The sequence below is a fragment of the Pongo pygmaeus genome, chromosome 19 (genome assembly GCF_028885625.2).
Source record: "Pongo pygmaeus isolate AG05252 chromosome 19, NHGRI_mPonPyg2-v2.0_pri, whole genome shotgun sequence".
Lineage (NCBI taxonomy): Eukaryota > Metazoa > Chordata > Mammalia > Primates > Hominidae > Pongo > Pongo pygmaeus.
In genome coordinates, this window is record NC_072392.2 from 2,076,235 (window position 1) to 2,097,944 (window position 21,710).

General features: G+C 44.5%; 1 protein-coding gene across 2 annotated transcripts in view; it reads right to left on the reverse strand.

The window, feature by feature from the left end:
• Positions 1–21,661, reverse strand: part of SMG6 (SMG6 nonsense mediated mRNA decay factor) — a 247,592-nt gene extending 225,931 nt beyond the window's left edge. The window contains exons 1-9 of one of the 2 annotated variants that reach the window (XM_063655726.1): positions 21,449–21,570; positions 20,830–20,968; positions 16,688–18,446; positions 15,660–15,852; positions 15,051–15,161; positions 10,712–10,818; positions 10,394–10,472; positions 1,476–1,586; positions 497–709 (exon numbers count right to left, since the gene is read on the reverse strand). In XM_063655726.1, coding sequence (XP_063511796.1) covers positions 497–709; positions 1,476–1,586; positions 10,394–10,472; positions 10,712–10,818; positions 15,051–15,161; positions 15,660–15,852; positions 16,688–18,441 — 2,568 coding nt within the window. In that variant the 5' untranslated portion in view covers positions 18,442–18,446; positions 20,830–20,968; positions 21,449–21,570. Of the gene's footprint in view, positions 1–496; positions 710–1,475; positions 1,587–10,393; positions 10,473–10,711; positions 10,819–15,050; positions 15,162–15,659; positions 15,853–16,687; positions 18,447–20,829; positions 20,969–21,448 lie in introns of both variants that reach the window. The other variant, XM_054459768.2, reaches the window with a different exon arrangement.
• Positions 21,662–21,710: the final 49 nt, after the last annotated feature.

Here is a 21,710-nt window from a genome sequence, read left to right on the forward strand (position 1 = left end):
GAGAAATCTTCTAAACAAGCCTGTGATTTTTCTACTGTCATTTCTCCTGGCTCAAAGGAAAAAGTCCCCGCCCAAGAGTTATAAGAGGATATCCCATAGAAAGCCCATCACAAATCAGACTAACCAACCTATCCACGCTACTTTAGTTCATTCTCGGAATATAAGGTCAACCAAGAGGAAAAGATAAGTACAAAATCCCACACAGAATCCTAAAGCATCATGTTGATGACACTGAACAAAAAGCAGCAAAAAAAAAAAAAAAAAATTCTAATCCTACTTTTACTAAATTCTGCAGTGACACACAGTGGTGAGAGAGGGAAGTACATAATAAAGATAAAGGAAGCGTACATGAGAAGGGAAAAGACCATCAGGGAACCTCAAGTGGTTTGTCTTCCTCGCAATCAGTGGGAAGTATCTGTGCCTCGCAGCTGTATGAACCAGGGCACCCAGGCTTACTGAGCTAGTTTGGCTCATTGCATCATTCTCAGGAACTTACATCACTAGGACTCAGGCTGCCCAGCCCATTCTCTTGCTCAGAATCCTTCCCAGACTCAGTGCCCTGGGAAGACCGTGGATGGGATGGATGAATCCAGATCTCCAGGCGAGTGGTGTCATCTCCAACATGCCGGAAAGTAGACTTCTTTCCTTTCCGCCATTGGTCAGGGCTCAGTTCGAATTCCTCATGTTGCTTCTTTTCCATCTGTTCTGCCTATATAACATACAAACACATTAGCTCATGGCCTGGTGTGGTGGCTCACGCCTGTTAATCCCAGCACTTAGAGATGCCGAGGCAGGCAGATTACTTGAGGTCAGGAGTTTGAGGCCAGCCTGACCAACATAGTGAAACCCTGTCTCTACTAAAAATACAAAATTAGCTGGGTATGGTGGCACACACCTGTAATCCTAGCTACTCGGGAGGCTGAGGCATGAGAATCACTTAAAACCGGGAGGCAGAGGTTGCAGTGAGCCGAGATCGCATCATTGCACTCCAGCCTGGGCAACAAGAGCAAAACTCCGTCTCAAAAACAAAAAACACACATGAGCTCAGACTCTCCTGAGACTCGGCTTACAAAGAGAAAAGTCTCACCTCATCGGTATTTATTTGACAATAAAAATACTGTACCACAGTCCCAAAGTAGCAGAGTGTCATCTGCTTTGTCTCCTATAGTTATTAATTCTGTAGACTGAATGCTGTAGAACATGTACATGTACATCCAAGGGCCCCTGAAAGCTCTCCTGAAGATCACAGTTTTGTTCTGCACAGGGGCTGACCAACTACCCATCAGCACAGTCTGATGGGACCATTTAAGGACACGATGAGTCATTCCCTGAGGACACAGAGACACTGAGCAATAACTGCACCTTGGATAAACCTCACTGGCTACGATCCTGCCAGTGCGCAGAGCTAGGGCACACCAGCACTCAGGGAAATGCACTATTCGAGGAAGGAAGGGTTCTGACACATCCCCACTCACCTTCCGCTTGGTCTCTTCAAACAAGCTCATGAGACTCTCCTTGGCAGTCAGGATAGGGTTGCTGGCAGCTAAACTGCGCATATAGTAATAGACAGCGTCAAGCTTCCTCCTCTGTGGAAAGAGGCCAGAGACATTCAGTCAACCAATTCTCGTCCTAACTCCAGCAAGAGGCAGCTGACTCAGGAAACCCTACTATCTCTCCTAGCCTGTCTCCCAAACTGAGAGGAATCCCAACAACAAAATAGAAATGCTATCCACGGGAGAAGCCATTGCAATTACATCACAGATCTCTTCTTGCACAGTATTATATCTTACATGCAGAGGTGCTCCAAGAACCAAGTACTCATAAGGAGAGAAAGGAATAAACAGCCTCTTAAAATATAAACAGAAATTACATCTTGTTCTTAGAAAAAGCATGATGTTCAATTCACTTTATATTTCCTGTTCTTATCAGAGAGTCAGTATGCTATAATGAAGTCATGAAATTACAAGCCAGACAGACCTTGGTCCAAATACTGGCTAATCCAGGAGTTGACTTGGAAACTTTGGACAAACGTCTCCAAGATTATTACATTATTATGTAATAATCTTCCTGAGTTCCTATATCCTCAACATTACAATGGGAGTAATAATACCCAATGGAGGAGTATCCTCAGGTTTACAAAGTGTTGTCCACTGTCTCACACTTAACTGTACTTAATTAATGATGTTGCCATTGTTATTGATAATTTTTTAAAATAAATAATTAGTAGCTGAGTTGAACATTTTATGGATATTATTCAAGAAATTCAGCAAGTCTATTTATAAGCAATTAATAGGGAAAAGAAGAAGTAAAGAAAAAGGAAGTGGGTCAGAAAGAAGGAAAAAGGAAAACATTGAAACAAAGGCAGAAAGAATATCCAAAAGGCTTTCTCACTTTTTCTCCAAATTCATGTACATTTTCAATGTTTTCCATAACTGTTTCAAAATACACTTAAAATGCTAGCTTCTCTCTCTCCCCAGCGTCTACTCATTCTTCAAAAATCCTATCTTATATTCACCTGGCATGGCTAGAGGTGCAGGTTCTAAGGTCAGTGTCTGAGTCTGAATTGGGTCTCGCATTTATTAGGTATGACACAGCACGTTAACCTAGAGAGGTTTCCTTATTTGCAAAATGGAAATGTTTACAACATATGGCTCCCAAAAAGATTAAATTTATATAATGCATATAGTTTAACAGAATATTTGGCACACCATTACAGTTAATTGGTAGCTATTTTTATTATTATTCCAATCCATACTAATTTCTATCTACACCACTCACCTGATTTGAGACTGTATTATATTAATTCTATAAAATATTTTTTCATATGAAAAAATTTCCAAAACAGAGATACAACTTACAATCAGTATCTATTGTTATGTCTTATTTTAATTTGCAGCATTTTTCTTAGTGGAACAGAAGATAATGGTGCATCTAACAATCAATTACATATTTATCAAGTCTAATTTGCATCACTGTCTATACATCTCACTTGTTTTCTCAACACATTTTTTTTTCAGGGAAGAAAGCAAGTCAATATTTTATTATTCCTGGCATCTAGCAAAGCACTGTACACGTGTTGTGTTCTCAGTAAATACCTGAGATTCACTGATTGGAAGAGACAGAATGACTGACTGGAATTGGCAGAAAAGTTGGGAAAATGTTGCTAACAGACAACTAAGATGAGACAGACAGAAAAAAGAGGGATAGAGGAAAAGAACTTGAAGGAAGTGCGAATCTAGGTCACAGGTCTGTGAAAAAGAAAATTTAATTCAAATGACAAAAAGCCATTGAGGGAATTCAGCACAGTTGCAACATACAAGATCAACACACGAAATTCAGTTACATTTCTATATACTAGCAATGAGCAATCTGAAAAAAAGAAATTAAGAAAACAATTTCTGGCTAGGCACAATGGCTCAGGCCTATAATCCCAGCACTTTGGGAGGCAGAGGGAGGAGGCTCACTTGAAGCCAGGAGTTCAAGACCAGCCTTGGCAACATAGTGAGACCCTCTTTTCTTTTTTTTTTTTTCTTTTTTGAGATGAAGTCTCGCTCTGTCATCCAGGCTGGAGTGCAGTGGCATGATCTCAGCTCACTACAAACTCCACCTCCCGGATTTGAGCAATTCTCCCGTCTCAGCCTCCTGAGTAGCTGGGACTACAGGTGTGTGCTGCCACACCTGGCTAATTTTTATATTTTTAGTAGAGATGGGGTTTCACCAAGTTGGCCAGGCTGGTCTCGAACTCCTGACCTCAAGTGATCCGCCCACCTCAGCCTCCCAAAGTGCTGGGATTACAGGTGTGAACCACCCCACCGGGCCGAGACCCTGTCTAAAAAAATAGAGAGAAAGAGAGAGAAAAAAAAGAAAACAATTCCTTTTGCAAAAGCATCAAAAAGAATGACATACTTAGGAATACATTTAACCAAGGAAGTGCAAAACTTATTATACACAGGGTTAAAAGAAATTAAACAATGAAGTAAATGAAAAGACACCCTGTGTTCACGAATTAGAAGGCTTAATATTTTGAAGATGGCAATACTTCCCAAAGCAATCTACAGATGCAGTACAACCTTATCAAAATTCCAATGATTTTGCAAAAATGAAAAAGCTGATCCTAAAATCCATACGTAATTACAAGGGACCTCAAATGGCCAAAAAAAAAAAACAAAACAAAAAACAAAAACAAAGTTAGGGGACTCACATTTCCCAATTTTTCTTACCACAAACCTACAGTAACTAACACAGCTATGGTACTGGCATGAAGATTGACATATAAATCAATGGAAGAAAACTGAGAGTTCAGAAAAAACCCACATATAAAGTGACTTTTGACAAGAGAACCAAGACCATTCAATGAAGAAAGAACAGTCCCTTCAACAAATGGTGCTAAGAGAATGTAATAACCACATGTAAAAGAATGAAGTTGGACCTTTACCTCATACTATATATAAAAATTAACCTAAAATTAATCAGAGACCTAAATATAAGAGGTAAAAGTCTAAAACTCTTAAGAAGAAAACGTAGAGGTAAATTTTCTAAACCTTGGATTTGGTAATAGTTTCTTAGCTATGACATCGAAAGTGAGAGGAACAAAAGAAAAAAAGATAAACTGGACTTCAACAAAATTAAAAAACTCTTGTGCATCAAAAGATATTCTCAACAGAATGAAAAGACAATCCACAAGATGGAAGAAAATGTTTGCAAATTATATATCTAATAAAGGTATAGCATCCAGAATATATAAATAACTCATACATCTTGACAACACAAAAGATAAAATAACAATTTTTTTTTTTTTTTTTTTGAGACGGAGTCTCGCTGTGTCGTCCAGGCTGGAGTGCAGTGGTGCGATCTTGGCTCACTGCAAGCTCCGCCTCGTGGGTTCACGCCATCCTCCTGCCTCAGCCTTACCAGTAGCTGGGACTACAGGCGCCTGCCACTGCGCCTGGCTAATTTTTTGTATTTTTAGTAGAGACGGGGTTTCACCGTGTCTCAATCTCCTGACCTCGTGATCCGCCCGCCTCAGCCTCCCAAAGTGCTGGGATTACAGGCGTGACCCACCGCGCCTGGCTAAAATAACAATTCTTAAATGGACAAAGGACGTGAATAGACATTTCTCCAAAGACAATATGCAAATGACCAATGTGCATATGAAAAAATGCTAATCATTAGGGAAACATAAATTAAAACCATAATGTGATATCACCTCACCACCATTACGATGGCTACTATCAGAAAAGCAGAAAATAACAAGTGTTGGCAAGAAAGTGGAGAAATCAGAAGCCTTGCATGCTGTTGGTTGGAATGTAAAATGGTGTAGCTGCTATGGAAAACAATATGGTTGTTCTAAAAAACTAAAATCAGAATTACCATATGATCTAGTAATTCGTTTTCTGGGTATGTACCCAGAAGAATTGGAAGCAGGGTCTTGAAGAGATTTTATTTGAACACCCATGTTCGCTGCGGCATTATTCACAATAGCCAACAGATGGAAGCAATCCAAGTATCCATCAATGGGTGAATGTACATATAAAATGTGGTATATATACACAATGAAATATAATTCACCCTCCAAAAGGAGGAAATTCTGACACATGCTACAACATGGATGAACCTAGAGGACCTAAGCTAAGTGAAATAAGCCAGTCACAAAAGGACAAATACTGTATAATTCCACTTATATGAGGTACCTAGAGTAGCCAAATTCATAGTGACGGAAAGCAGAAGGGTAGTTGCAGAGGTTGTGGGAAGAGAGAAGTGGGAGCTATTATTTAATAGACATGGAGTTTCAGTTTTGTAAAATGAAGAGCATTCTGGAGATTGGTTACACTACAATAAGAATGTACTTAATGCTACTGAAGCTACACTTAAAAATTGGTAAGACAGGCTGGGCACGGTGGCTCACGCCTGTAATCCCAGAACTTTCGGAGGCCAAGGTGGGCGGATCACCTGAGGTCTGGAGTTCGAGACCAGCCTGGCCAACATGGCGAAACCCCATATCCATTAAAAATACAAAAATTAGCCAGGCGTGGTGGTATAAGCCTGTGGTCCCAGCTACTCAGGAAGCTGAGAAAGGAGAATCACTTGAATCTGGGAGGTGGAGGTTACAGTGAGCCAAGATCGTGCCACTGCACTCCAGCCTGGGCCTAAGAGCAAGACTCCATCTCAAAAAAAAGAAAAAGAGTAAGACAGCCCGGGAGCGGTGGCTCATGACTGTAATCCCAGCACTTTGGGAGGCTGAGGCAGGTGGCTAGCTTGAAGTCAGGAGTTCAAGACCAGCCTGAGCAACATAGTGAAACCAAATCTCTACCAAAAATACAAAAAATTTAGTCAAGTGGAGTGGCATGCGCCTGTGGTCCCAGCTACTTGGGAGGCTGGGGTGGGAGGATCACTGGAGCCTGGGAGGCAGAGGCTGCAGTGAGCCAAGATCAGGCCACTGCACTCCAGCCTGGGTGACAGAGACCTTCTCTCAATTTAAAAAAAAAAAAAAAGTGGGTAAGATAGGCAGGGCTGGTGGCTCACACCTGTATCCTAGCACTTTGAGAGGCTGAGGTGGGCAGATCACTTAGGAACTCAGGAGTTCAAGACCAGCTTGGATAACATGGCAAAATTCCGTCTCTACAAAAAATACAAAAATTAGCCAGGTGTGAGCGGCCGGGTGTGGTGGCTCACGCCTGTAATCCCAGCACTTTGGGTGGCCGAGGTGGGCGGATCACAAGGTCAGGAGATTGAGACCATCCTGGCTAACACGGTGAAACCCCGGCTCTACTAAAAATACAAAAAATTAGCCAGGTGTGGTGGCGGGCGCCTGTAGTCCCAGCTACTCAGGAGGCTGAGGCAGGAGAATGGCGTGAACCAGGGAGGCGGAGCTTGCAGTGAGCCGAAATAGCACCACTGCACTCCAGCCTGGGCAACAGAGCAAGACTCCGTCTCAAAAAAAAAAAAAAAAAAATTAGCCAGGTGTGGCGGCGGTCACCTGTAGTTGCAGCTATTTGGGGGGCTGAGGCAGGAGAATAGCTTGAACCTGGGAGGTCGACGCTGCAGTGAGCTGAGGTCATGCCACTGTATTCCAGCCTGCGTGACAAAGTGAGACCCTGCCTCAAAAAACAAAAAACAAACAAACAAACAAAATTAAGTGACTGGGAGCAGTGGCTCATGCCTGTAATCTCAGCAGTTTGAAAGGCCAACGCAAGAGGATCACTTGAGGCCAGGAGTTCCAAGACCTGCCTGGGCAACAGAGTGAGATCCTGTCTATACAAAAAATCAAAATATTACCGGGGTATGGTGGTGTGTGCCTGCAGTCCCAGCTAATCAGGAGGCTAAGGCAGGAGGATCACTTGAGCCCAGGAGGTCGACACTGCAGTGAGCTATGATTGTGTCACTGCACTCCAGCCTAGGTGACAGCGTGATCCTATCTCTTAAATATATATACACACATATATATATGGGTGAGAGGATAAATTTTATGAGTATTTTACAATTAAAATTTTAAAATTGACAGGTGCAGTGGCTCACGCATATAATCCCAGTGTGAGGCTGAGGTAGGTGGATCACTTGAGGTCAAGAGTTCAAGACCAGCCTGGCCAACATGGTGAAACCCCATCTCTACCAAAAATACAAAAAAATTAGCAGGGGGTGGTGGTGTGCACCTGTAATCCCAGCTACCCTGGAGGCTGAGGCAGGAGAATAGCTTGAACCCAGGAGGCGGAGGTTACAGTAAGCCGAGACTACTGCAGCACTGCACTCCGGCCTGGGCAACAGAGCAAGGCTCCATCTCAAAAAAAAAAAATTATTATTATTACTTTTATATATATATGTAATTAAAATTTTTCTCAATGAGCAATGAAATAGATATTTCTTCCAATAGCAAATCAGCACATGAAAAGATGCACATCATTAGTTGCTAGGAGAATCCAATAAAAAACCACAATGAGTTACCACTTAATACTCACTAGGTTTGTGGATATCAACAAACAGATTCTAAGGTTTACATGGGAAGGCAAAAGATCCAGAATAGCCAATACAATACTGAAAAACAAAGGTGGAAGACTGACACTACTGAACTTCAAGACATAAAGTTACAGGAACCAAAGACAGTATGGTACTAACCAAAGAACAGAGAAATAGATCAACAGAGAGGCCAGAAATAAACCCATGCAAATATAGTCAGCTGGTCTTTGACAAAGGAGCAAAGGCAATTCAATAGTGAAAGGACAGTCATTTCAACAAATGGTGCTAGAACAACTGTATATCCACCTGCATCAATAAATCTATACACGAGCCTCACACTTTTCACAAAAATTAACTCAAAATGTATTACAGACCTAAATGTAAAACATAAAACTATACAACTGCTAGAAAATAACACAACATTAAGTTACCCATGGGTTTGAAGACAACTTCTTAAATAAAACACCAGAAGCATAACCCATGAAAGAAATAACTGGTAAGATGGATTTCATTAAAATTTAAAACTTCTGCTCTGCAAAAGACACTGCTGAAGAATGCGAAGACAAGCCACAGTCTGGGAGAAAATAGATGCAAAACACACACCTGATAAAGGACTTGTAACCAAAATATACAAAGAACTCTTAAATAAGGGAAAAAACTCAATTTTAAAAATGGGCAAAAAAGTGGGGGGGGGGCCAAAAGATCTGAACAACTCACTGAATAAGATATGTAGATGGCAAGCATACGAAAAGATGCTCAACATCGTGTATCAGTAGAGAACTGCAAAAAGTCATACGTTACATGATCCCATTTATGTGAGACATCCAGAATAGGTAAAGATACAGAGACAGAAATCAGATTAGTGGTTGTCAGGGGCTGAGGGGAGAGAAGGATGGAAAGCATAAGTATCAGGTCTCCTTTGGGGTGATGAAAATGTTCTGACACATGGCCAGGCGCGGTGGCTCACGCCTGTAATCTCAGCACTTTGGGAGGCCGAGGTGGGTGGATCACAAGGTCAGGAGATCAAGACCATCCTGGCTAACACGGTGAAACCCCGTCTCTACTAAAAATACAAAAAATTAGCCGGGCACGGTGGCGGGTGCCTGTAGTCCCAGCTACTCAGGAGGCTGAGGCAGGAGAATCGCGTGAACCCGGGAGGCAGAGCTTGCAGTGAGCCAAGACTGCGCCACTGCACTCCAGCCTGGGCGAAAGAGCGAGACTCCATCTCAAAAACAAAAAAAAGAAAATGTTCTGACACTAGATAAAGGTGATGGTTAATTGTATTTTCTAATTAACAGTTTGTTCAATGATTACAAAGAAGGAATAAGGAAAAGATGCATATAGAGAAAAGGGGGAGAAAAACTAACGCTACAAAGAGGGGCAGGAAAAAAAATCACATAAACCCATCACAGAGAATAAGACAGAGGTAAAAACAGGAGAGAGAGATTCAACAAATTTTGAAAGACGTGTTTCAGTAAACCACATTACTTAATCAACTATTTCAATCCATAATTATTAAGAATTTTCTTGGGAGGCTAAGGCTGGAGGATCACTTGGGCCCAGGTGTTTGAGGCCAGCCTGGGCAACAAAGCAATACCCCGTCTCTACAGAAAAATACTTTTTGTTATCTAGGTGCAGTAGTGTGTGCCTGTAGTCCCAGTTACTTGGGAGGCTGGGGCAGGAGGATCACCTGAGCCAGGAGTTTGTGTCACTGCACTCCAGCCTGGGTGACAGAGCAAGACCCTGCCTCTCTAAAAAAAAAAAAAGAAAAGAAAGTTTTCTCCTTGCTAATGAGCATCTTATTTACTTCTTACGATGGAACCTCTGGTACCTACCACTGGTCCCCACCTTCCCCCTTGAATTCAGCTTTCTCCCTAGGAGCTCTCTCAGCTCCCAAGGCCCGCTTCTCCATTAGAGACATATTTAGAGCACAATGATTAGACCTAGAGTGGTACAATCTGGTGCTTACTGTGCTTCTGCTAAGGAGGTACTTTAGATAAAAAGTTAAAAGAAGTAACAGGATCTAGGGAAAGGAAGCAAATATCTGACTACTTAGAGCTAGGTGAAAACTTTCAGGGAGAGAAGTAAGCCTTATTTTTCTTCTAGAATGAGTTGCCTAGTTCAACAGAAAGGGAAGAGAATCAAGACAAAATTCAGAGCAGAAGCTCTGTTCAGAAACAGAGAATGGTGTTTAGCTGGAGCATGAGCATTCCCTCAGGAATTTAAGTGCAGTGGTAAGCGGATAGATGAAGTACAGACTTAAGTGAACTGAGGAATCCCTCACAACTTAATTCTGAGAGTAACTGCAGCAAAAGGAATTTGAGGGGATATTCTTTGGGCTACAGTGATGAGATAAAATGAAGCTCCAGGAACTGATATTACCAAACTCCATATTGTAAGATACTTCCTGCAAAGCACTTTTCCCGTCCACAGGATTTCTTACCGTATACACTGCCAGCAAAGCCAACTGGTTATAGGGGCGCCCATTCTTGGGAGCAATGTGCTGGGCCTTCAGGTACCAACTAGAACAGAAAAACAATAAGAAAATGCTAGTTCCAGATTAGCTTTTTCCCAATTCATCCTGATAGCCCTAATACTTAAAACATAAGGTAGAGTGCTAGATGTAACCCTGGAGTAGTAAGGCATGACTCCAGGGACCAATAGGGACACCTGTACAACACCCATATGGCCTACTGCTCTTCGTAAGGCTTAGCTTAGAGCCACACAGGGAAGAGAAATAACGAAGCGGAGGTAAAAGTACCTGCGTGCTTTCCCATAGTTCGCTGTATCACTGGCTTGCTCCCGGTACCTAGCAATATCTCCTTGGCATATCATGCATCGCTGGGCACTGATCAAGGCATATTTTACCTTCAGGAAAAACAATCAGTTAGTAGAAAAGCCAAGAAACACTAACTTCAACCCTCAAAGGACAGGGATGGGGTGAAAATGACAAGGTAGCACTGGTAAGGCACTAGCGGTCCTCAACAAAGTATAAAGTTTTTAGCCTAAACCTGACTACCAAAAAAACACAACAAACTATAAAGTTTTCAGCCTAAACCTGACTACCAAAAAAAACAGTCAGCAGTGTGATACAAAATTTACTGAGAAAGAGAGAGGGTGATTCTTGAGTCCCAGGCAAATGAAAGAAAACATTCTGATATTAGTAGTCAGGAGACCTGACTCTATGGAATAGTGCTGGATCTCAATGAAGTCTTTGAGACGATCTGGGACTCAGTTTCTTCACCTGAATGTAAAAATAACTACTCTATAGAGTAACTGGAGGAAATAAATTCAAAAATATTTTGTAAACTATAAAGAGACATACAAATATGAAGACAATTGTTTACTCTGTTCCTTTTTTTTCGCCCTAATAATTCCTGAGACAGAGCCTCACTCTGTTGCCCAGGCTGGAGTGTGGTGGCGCAATCTCGGCTCACTGCAACCTCCACCTCCTGAGCTCAAGCGATTCTCGTGCCTCAGCCTCCTGAGTAACTGGGATGATAGGCATGCGCCACCATGCCTGGCTAATTTTTTATTTTTTAATAGAGACGGTTTCGCCATGTTGCCCAGGCTGGTCTCAAACTCCTGGCCTCAAGCAATCCATCTGTCTGCCTCAGCATCCCAAAGTGCTGGGATTACAGGCGTGAGCCATCACACCCAGCCACTTTTTTTGCCATCATTATAGTCTTTCTTCAAACTGTTAACATCACTGAATTGTGCCACGGCATTACATTACCTTCGCCTAAAACAATGAATCGTCCTTTATCAAACATTACCAACATGCCACACACTGTGCAGTACTATGTGTTTTCTCACTGATTGGCTTGGCATCTGTCACTCAGAAAACAGAGTAAACCAATCCCAAGACATGTGCCCACCAAAATATCTCCCTAAGGAACACCACCTCACAGCACACAATATAATTCCACTCCACTCCACACAAAAGAAATTAACATATCACTGAATAAAGAACAAAGAAAGCTTCATTGAGAAGATACTGACCCCTCAGGAAGGCACACTCACTAAGCGAAATAGCTACTGCACATTAACCTCCTACCTAGCACATAACTCAAATTTGTACCTCAGCAAAGTTATAATCACTACATATCACATACCCTCTAAGTCCTAACTGTTCCACAAATTCTATGAATGAACATCCCCAAAGGTGTTAAGAATCCTCCGTATTTAACTGATAAAGCACAAAGAGAACTGATTATGCCTCCATACTACATCCACTTTGTCATCTTGATAAGAGAGAAAAACAAAAAAAAACAAATTCTTTCAAAGGCTCTCCGTCATCCTCAGCATGAAGTCCTGGACGACCGAGCCTCTGTTTATCTCATCAGCACCATATTCCCGGTCACTTTCTGTACCTCAGTCAGACCAGACTCCTCAGTTCCCCTAACACACCACACTGTTTTCCACTTCAGGGCCTTTAAGTATATTGTCCTCTTCCCCTAGAATGCTCCTCTCCTGGCATCTACACATACACCTTCACCTGGCTGATGCTTTTGGCCTTCAGCGTTAAACTATGATTTTCTCAGTCTCCCAGAATTTTTTAAAACCAGGTTAACCCTTTACAGTATACACCCCCAACATCCTTGGCAAAAGTCACTCCATCAGCAATTACTCATCCAATGTCTGTACTCACCCCCAGTCAAACACTAAACTCCAAGAAACAGGAGCACGTTTTTCAATCTGCACTGAATTGCCTCTGCCTAAAATACCACCAAGCATGTAAGAGGAACTCAATAAACACTTTTTTTTTTTTTTTGAGATAGAGTCTCACTTTGTTGCCCAGGCTAGAGTGCAATAACGCAGTCTTGGCTCACTGCAACCACTGCCTCCTGGGTTTAAGCGATTCTCCTGTCTCAGCCTCCTGAGTAGCTGGGACTACAGGCGTGCACCACCACACCCAGCTAATTTTTGTATTTTTAGTAGAGATGGGGTTTCGCCATGTTGGGCCAGGCTGGTCTCAAACTCCTGACCTCTGGTGATCTGCCTGCCTTGGCCTCCCAAAGGGCTGGGATTAAGGAGTGAGCCACTGTGCCCGGCCAAAAACATCTGTCCATCAGTAAGAAAGTGTGTATGTAGTAGAAGGAGCAAAAAGGCAAGAGGAAGCCTCTGCTCCATAAATCACGCTGCTTTCTCTAATGAATCTCTAACTGCTTCCTAAACATGCTCAACTTTCCAATCTTAAAACAAAAACTAGCCAGGCGTGGTACAGACAAAAAAAAAAAAACAAAACAAAAAACAAAGAACAAAAAGCCTTCTCTCAGAACCCTATGTTCTTTTAGCTGTCTTCCCTCCTTGCCTTCGCAGCCAAGATGCTTAAAAGAATGGTCTATATTACTCTCTCGCAATCTCTACTGTTTTATCTCTTTTCACCACAATCTGGCTTCCAGTCTCCCCAACTAAATTACTCTTGATAAGTTCATCCAATCCAATGGACACTTTTTAGTAATCTTAACATTTGACAGCTCCATTGCACTTGACAATTTTACCTACCCCCACCTTGAAATGTAACCCCCGTCTCTGGCCAGCCTTCCCAGTACCCCAACTTTTGCTTCAACCACCACCTGTATCATGATGACTCATGAATCTCTATCACCAGCCCAGCTTTCTCCCGACCTCCAGAGAGACCACAATATTCACTTGTTCATTTTCAAGTTCCTGTAACACACACCTCCACCTCAGCATATCCAAACCTGAACCAATCTCTTCCTTTGCAGCCACTCCCCTGGACTACCAGCTGGGAGATGATTCAGACTCTTCATGCCTCCAATCTCATCCCTCACACCAAATCAGTCAACAATTCCATTCTATTTCCTTTCTTTCTTTCCAATCCGTCTTCTCTTTCCCATCTCCATGACCTCTATCTTAGTTCAGACCTACAACCTGACTCCTCTATCTCCACTCTTGCCCACCTCCCATCCAAACTCACCAATTTACCCAAGTGACTGGTTCTAAGAACAAATCTACCTTATCCGTTTACTAAAAAATCAATTAATGGTTCCTCAGTGCTTTCAGAACGAAGTCCAAACTCTTCGGCATAGCATATGAGAGTTTATGACCTAGTCGCTTCCCACTTCGTTAGCTTTTCCACCTACAATAGCCCCCTCCACACTACAAACACCAGCATACTGAAGTTCTTGCACTTTCCCAACAATGCCTGGTTCTCTTTGGCTGGACCCTCTATCTAAACTGCCCCTCCCACCTTCAAACTCCTAGTCATGTTTCAAAACTCAGCTTGACAATCTCCAAGAAGCCTTCCTTGGCCCCACCAGGCTAAGTAAGATTCACTTCTCTCTATGGCCCTTCAACACTCTATACCAGGGGTCCCCAACCCCCCGGCCGCGGACTGGTACCAGTCTCTGGTCTCAGCGGTGGGCAGGCAAGGATCACCACCTGAACCCTACCTCCTGTCAGATCAGCGGTGGTATTAGTTCTCACAGATGCGCAAACTAAGCATGCGAGGGAGCTAGGCTATGCATTCCTCATGAGAATCTAATGCCCCAACATCCCCGTCCATGGAAAAACTGTCTTCCACGAAACCAGTCCCCGGTACCAAAAAGGCTAGGGACTGGCCAGGCCCAGTGGCTCATGCCTGCAATCCCAACACTTTGGGAGGCCGAGGCGGGTGGCTCACGGAAGGTCAGAAGTTCGAGACCAGCCTGGGCAACATGATGAAACCTTCATCTCTACAAAACATACAAAAATTAGCCAGGCTTGGTGGTGGGCACCTGTAATGCCAGCTACTCGGGAGACTGACAGAAGAGAATCCCTTAAACCTGGGAGGCAGAGGTTGAAGGTTACAGTGAGCCAAGATCAAACCACTGCACTCCAGCCTGGGTGACAAGAATGAAACTCCGTCTCAAAAAACGAAAAAGAAAGAAAGAAAAAAGGCTGGGGACCACTGCTATATACCATTACCACAGTACATATGACATTACAATTGGTTTAATCTATCTGTCCCTGCACTGAACTGTACCTTTCATTCTTTTATCCTCAACACCCAGTAGTGTCTAGCACATACCTAACACTAGATAAATGCTTACTAAATGAATGAAAATTTAAGATAAATAAAGAAGGTAGCTTACTGTCTTGCGTAATGGCTTGCTGCGAATGGCAAGACCATCCATGTAGTCTTCCAGTTTGAACTTGTAAGTAACCTGTAGCTTCTGAAGCAAACTATCAAAGAAGTCACTACCCTACAAAAAGAAAAAAAGAAATGACTGAATCAATCTATTCTAATCCAACCTATCCACAAAAAACCGGGGCAGATAACCCTTTCACAGTTCTGCTAATGTTCAGACATCCTATGAAAAGGGAGGCATGCACAATATTCAGTGGCCACCAATTCGAGCACAAGACAAATTCACAGTCGAAGCCTCCATGGTTTTAAAGATATGAATACATAAACACACAAACACACTCTCTCTCCACACAAACATAAACACATACATACACATTCTCATTCTCTCTCTTTTAGGCCAGGGCATTCAGAAAGCTTTCAATCTCAAAACTCCAATAGCCAGTAATTTACGGTCCCAAGGAAGCAACTGGTGTAGGGCAGGCTCAGAACCCAAGAAAAGGGCAGTTTTTTGTCGATATTCTGTTTTAAAACATAGCATTTCAGGTAGTAAAAATCCATCATAACTACAGAATGCTGAAGCCTTTATCCTGAGGACAAAAAGATGACAGTTTACCTCATCCAAGAGCTCCAAAAGTCTGTTCCGAATCTGTTCTGGGTTCTCAACATTCGGATCCTTGACAAGTTGCCTGAACTTCTCAATCACCTGATAGAAAGCATTCTTCCACAGGATCTGATCCACATTCTGATTATCAGAGAACTCAATATCTAATAGAATACAGCGCTCATATAGCTGCAGCAGTTCAGCTCTGGAATAAAATACATGCAACTTCCAGCTCCAAATACACCACAGAAAAAGCTAGACTCAAGTTTTGAGATTCCCGCAAATTAACCACCTCCCCTGGCAGGAAATAAAAAATGTGGCCAGGTAGAGTAACTCACTCTGGTTTCCATTCTGCAGAGCAGAATGTCATTCTAAAGATAGTTGTGTCTAGGAAAATAGTTTTTCCCCATATGTCTTCACCTAAATTTAACAACTGAAATAAGATCTTCATTGCAAGTTATATGTTGTTCATTTCTTGGCATTCTACAAAGTCTTTTTCCATTTCAAGATTCCATGATCCCTTAAAGATAATTTTTTCTTAAAGAAGAAGTAGGATGCACAATCATTTCTAAGACTAGAAATAGGGCCGGGCGCGGTGGCTCATGCCTGTAATCCCAGCACTTTGGGAGGCCAAGGCAGGCGAATCACAAGGTCAGGAGATCGAGATCATCCTGGCTAACATAGTGAAACCCCGTCTCTCTAAAAATACAAAAAATTAGCCGAGCGTGGTGGCAGGCGCCTGTAGTCCCAGCTACTTGGGAGGCTGAGGCAGGAGACTAGTGTGAACCCAGGAGGCGGAGTTTGTAATGAGCCAAGATAGTGCCACAGCCTGGGCGACAGAGTGAGACTCCATCTCAAAAAAAAAAAAAAGACTAGAAATAAAACTTCTGTTCTGTTTCCAACTGCCCTTCCCTTACAAAGTGAAAAGGAGATAATACCCAGTGGCTCAGCTAAAAAGTTTCTACCTTCCTCAGCCATAGGAATCTATACACCTCCGGCTGATCCCCATTTCCCTCCAGCCAGAACAGACCACATCATACCTGAGTTGCGCCATCTTCTCTAGGCCCTCCGGACTGATGCGGTCCCTGGAGAGCAGGTTGCTGAGCTGCAGTTCCTGGTTATCAGCCACCCGGAGAAGCCTGTGCAGCTCCTGTTGCTGCAGGTTCCTCATGTGCTGCTCTACCTCCTCGGGACTCATGGTGCTGGCAGGTAGAGGGCTACATACATACGGTCCTGACGGAGTCGGGTAGCCTGGGTAGTAAGGCCCTGGGTACACACCATTTGTAGGGCCCACTGGGTACTGTAGAGGGTTATAGCCCGTATAGGGATACTGGGAGGCAGGGCCTGGTGTCCGGGGGTAATAATAGGGGTTGTCAGAGTTTTGAAACTTATAGTAAGATGCTTGAGCCTGGCGTGAGTCACCCCAAGATGTAGGGCTGACTTCATCATCAGTGTCCAAGAAATGTAGCTGGGGCGTCTGAGTCTTTAGAGCAGGTTTCTGATCAGGATTGTTTGGGTCCCACAATCGGCGTGTGGTGCCTCCACGGCCCCAACTCCGAGGTCCCTTACTACCAGATCCAAACAAAAGCCGAGGTCCCAAAGGTGCGGACTCTGGAGAACCTGCTGAATTAACAGATAGGGTGGTATGGGCAGGCAGAATCAGAATGCCACGACCACGACCCCGAAGTTCTTGTTTCGGGTTTTTGGACTCCTGCTTCTCAGAGCCTTTGCCCCCACTGCTCAAGCCTTTGTCAGGCTTTCCTCTATCCATATCATCCCTGGCTGACCTCACCATGGGAGACTCTTTGTTCATGGCTTCTGCATCAAAAGTGACACGAAGAGTGCCTCGATTTTCTTTACCATTGCTTTTCTGCTCACCCTCCCCACGGCCAGACCAGTTTCTTTCCAAATGTTTCTTCCTTTCTGAACTCCTCCTGGGTTCTAATCCATCAGGTTCATCAATTCTGTCCTCATCTAAGGAATCGGTTGAGGACACAGACACTTGCTTCTTCAGTCGTGGCCTCTCCTTGGTCCTATCCTGTCGGCGGCGGCGACATCCATTATCAGTCAGGCCAGCTCCCTCAGCGCTGTTGTTGCTGCCAGCTGAGCTGGTACTGCATGTGCGGTAGCGATTCCTTCGTTTGTCTGAGCGGGAGTAGCGCTTTGCAGAACCTGGCTTCCCCTGGGCCGGGTCATCGTTGGTTTTCCTCATCCCCTCCCCTTTTTCAATCCTCTTTCCTTTTTCTCCCTTTGCAGCCCTTACTCTGTCACCACCTGGACTCTTTTCTATCTCAGCCCTGTCTGGTTTATTCACAACTTCCTCTTTCACAACATTTCCCCTACACTCATCTTCCTCTACTCTCAGTTGTTCTACCTGATTGAGGATTTCTTCCTCCTCCACCCGACTGGCTGATTCTTTGCTAACAGTCTGCAAACGTCGTCCAGGCTGATAGATCTGCAGGTCTGGTTTCTTTGTTCTTTTGATCATTTTTAGACTACGATCCTCTTGTCCAGCAGTCCTGGGAAAGGATTCTTGTCCCCGATTATTTTCTGGGTCTATAGGACCATTCTGCTGTTGGTTGTTCAGTTCCTTGCAGACATCTTTAAAGGGCTGTGTACCATTTTCAACAGCAGAGCAATCTCGGTCATTAACGATTTCATCTTTGAATTCCTCACTCCCAGAGGGTTCCTTGATTTTGGGCTTGTTCCTTAGCCGAGAAAGGCCAGGCTTATAGATTTCCAGATCTGGACGCCTGTTATCTTTGCGCGGCCTGGCCTCCTTTAATTCCTTCATGTTTTCTGTTATGTCAAGGAAAGAGTTTGGGAGGGAAAGGTAGAAGATAAGAATAAAGAAGGAAGATGGGGGAAAGACTGTCATTCTGGTTAAGTAACAAAAAAGTCGAGCAAGAATTACACATCCAAATGTTAATATTGGTAGGCAAAGAAGAACATTTCTGTAGAAGCAGAAATTCTGGGTTTACAACACTTGTTCAACAATTCACAAGGCTAAGGACCTAACTGTGTTGGGGCTACCCACACTTAGGTAAGGGAAACAGGGGAAACCCATCTCCTTATGTTTATCCAAGTCATATTCAGAAATCCAAGACCCCAAACTACCTCATTATTGTCAGAACAAAAGATCTCTATAACCTTTTCAGCACTACACTGTTCTCTATCTATAGAGCCTGTGAATCCACCTCGGCCTTTTCTTCTGCCTCTTTTTCCTGGGTTGCTAAGTTCTTTTAACATAACAGCAGGGGGAAAAAGTAAAAAAGGAGAAAAAGGGGGGGTATTATAACAATTATCAGTCCTGGACATCTCTGGAGAAAAAAAATGCAACTCTAGTCTTTAAACTTGACCAGGATGATTCTCTTCTTCAGGATACCAATTACCAAATAACATACCTGCTGATGAATTAAACAGCAAGCAGTTCCTTTCACATTCTTCAATTTCACCCATCCTCACCAACTCACTAACAGTAGCTCGCAGAGTTACCAAAATACTGCTCAGACTATCATACTAGAATACTGACACTAACTGCTACTATGATGATGGAATTATGATTAGAAAAAAGTTCCATAAGGGAACTTTCCCTGGATGCTGATGGAAAGATTGTGACATACTCTCAAAATGCCAAGAACTGGGAACTCAAGAATTAAGAATAAAACAGGACTTTAGAAACCACTCTCGGCCAGGCGCAGTGGTTCACACCTGTAATCCCAGCACTTTGGGAGGCCGTGCTGGGCGGATCACGAGGTCAGGAGATCGAGACCATCCTGGCTAACACGGTGAAACCCCGTCTCAACAAAAAATACAAAAAATTAGCCGGGCGTGGTGGTGGGCGCCTGTAGTCCCAGCTACTTGGGAAGCTGAGGCAGGAGAATGGCGTGAACCCAGGACGCAGAGCTTGCAGTAAGCCAAGATCGCACCACTGCACTCCAGCCTGGCGGACAGATACTTAAGTATCTGGTTTTTTAAAAAAGTATCTGTTACCATTATCAAAAGTAACCACTAAACATTACAGTGGAAAAGTGACAGAATTCGGGAGAATATTATCAAGTACACAAATGGAATGCTATGTAAAATCCTAGCATAGGCCAGGTGCAGTAGCTCACGCCTGTAATCGCAGCACTTTGGGAGGCTGAGGCGGGAACTGCTTGAGGCCAGGAGTTCGAGATCAGCCTGGGCAACATGGCAAAACTCTGTCTCTATAAAATATACAAAAAACAGCCAGGTGTGGTGCTGCAGGTCTGTAATTCCAGCTACTCGGAAGGCTGAGGTGGGAGGATCACTTGAGCACCGGAGGTGGAGGCTAAGGTGAGCTGAGATCCCCCCACTGCACTTCAGCCTGGAAGACAGAGTGAGACTCCGCCTCAAAATAATAATAATAGGCCGGGAGCGGTGACTCAGGCCTGTAATCCCAGCACTTTGGGAGGCCGAGGCGGGTGGATCACGAGGTCAGGAGATCCAGACCATCCTGGCCAACACGGTGAAACTCCGTCACTACAAAAAATACAAAAAATTAGCCGGGCGTGGTGGCACACGCCTGCAGTCCCAGCTACTCGGGAGGCTGAGGCAGGAGAATGGCGTGAACCCGGGAGGCAGAGGTTGCAGTGAGCAGAGATCGCGCCACTGCACTCCAGCCTGGGCAACAGAGCGAGACTCCGTCTCAAACAATAATAATAACAACAATAAAAAAGTTTTTAATCCTAGTATTGCTCTCTAAATATAAATGCAAACAAGCCCAAAACAGGAATCATATGCTCCAGCACGTACATTTACTTTTTGTAGATGTAAGAAAACGGGGAAGAAAAGAGACTGAGGTTTAGGATAATGCTTCACTATTGAAAAAACAGAGTAAGGTTTAGGATAGTGCTTCACTATTTTCAGAAGTTTAAAAGGCAAGTTCATGAAGTATCCACAAAGATAAAGCAGTTTAACCCAAGAATGGCTCACCCTCGGCAGTCTGTAACTTGGTGGGGTGGGGGGGATGGGGAGAGCTATTCCTACTACTTTCTAGAGCAGCGGGAGAAAATAGCCTTAATAATCCAATTCTGTTAATCAACAAAAACCAATTTCACAGACTGGACGCAAACCTAAAGAAGGCACCTATCACAGCTACCATTCTACACAACTCTATTGCCTAACGCAGGAGAAGTGAGACACTTAGAATCTTTCTTACTTTCCTGACGTGCCTGGAGACTTGAAATTAACTTGCAAATTGAGCATTCTCTCTAATAAAAACTGCTCCCACACATGCCAGGGCCAAACCCGAGTAGTCTGAGGTCCCGGATCCCTCCGGTGGCGCAGCTTTCGGAAGCCTGTCTTGGGGGGGAAAAGTTCAGCAAGGAAGTCGCAGGCTGTTAAACCTTTCTCCCCAATTCCTCCTCTCCGACGCTAAAGCGGTGGCCGGGGCAGGCCCGCGGAGGGCGGCCTGGAGAGCGATACGCCGGGGGCCTCCACCAGACCCCACGCCTTTCCTCGTCTCCCGATGCCTGGGAATCCGGGGCGGGTCTGAGAGGGCTGGGGCAAAAGGAACAGTCACCTTCGCGGTGAGAAAGAGGGTGGAGGCAGGAATTCGGGCCAGGCGCTCCCGGAGCGGGCCAGGACTGGCCGAGCCCGACCCCGCACTAACCCGCGGGAGAGGCAGGGCAGCGAGGGTCCGCCGCGGCCCCAGCGCCTACTGCTGGGGGAAGGGGCGGGGGCTCCGGAGCCGAGGGCCGAGCGGGGAGGAGGCAGAGGAGGAGGAGAGGGAGGCGGGGCGGGCAGGCCCGGCCCAGGAGCTGGGCGGCGCGACTCACCTCTGCTCCCGGCCTGCGGGGCCAGAGTAGCCAGGATCCCGCGGAGCTCCGACGCGGAGATCCGCACACGCTCCAGCCCTTCCGCCATCTTCGCGGCTACTGCTACAGCCGTAGCTACTCCGCCACCGCCGCGCGCAGCCAGGAAACCACCACAGACGGGCGGCGCGCGCGCTCGCCCACCTCCCGGCCTTTCCCCGCCCCCTGCCGCCCTCCCTTTCCGAACGACGGTGGCCGCGCTGGGAGGAAAAGCGCCCGGCGCCAG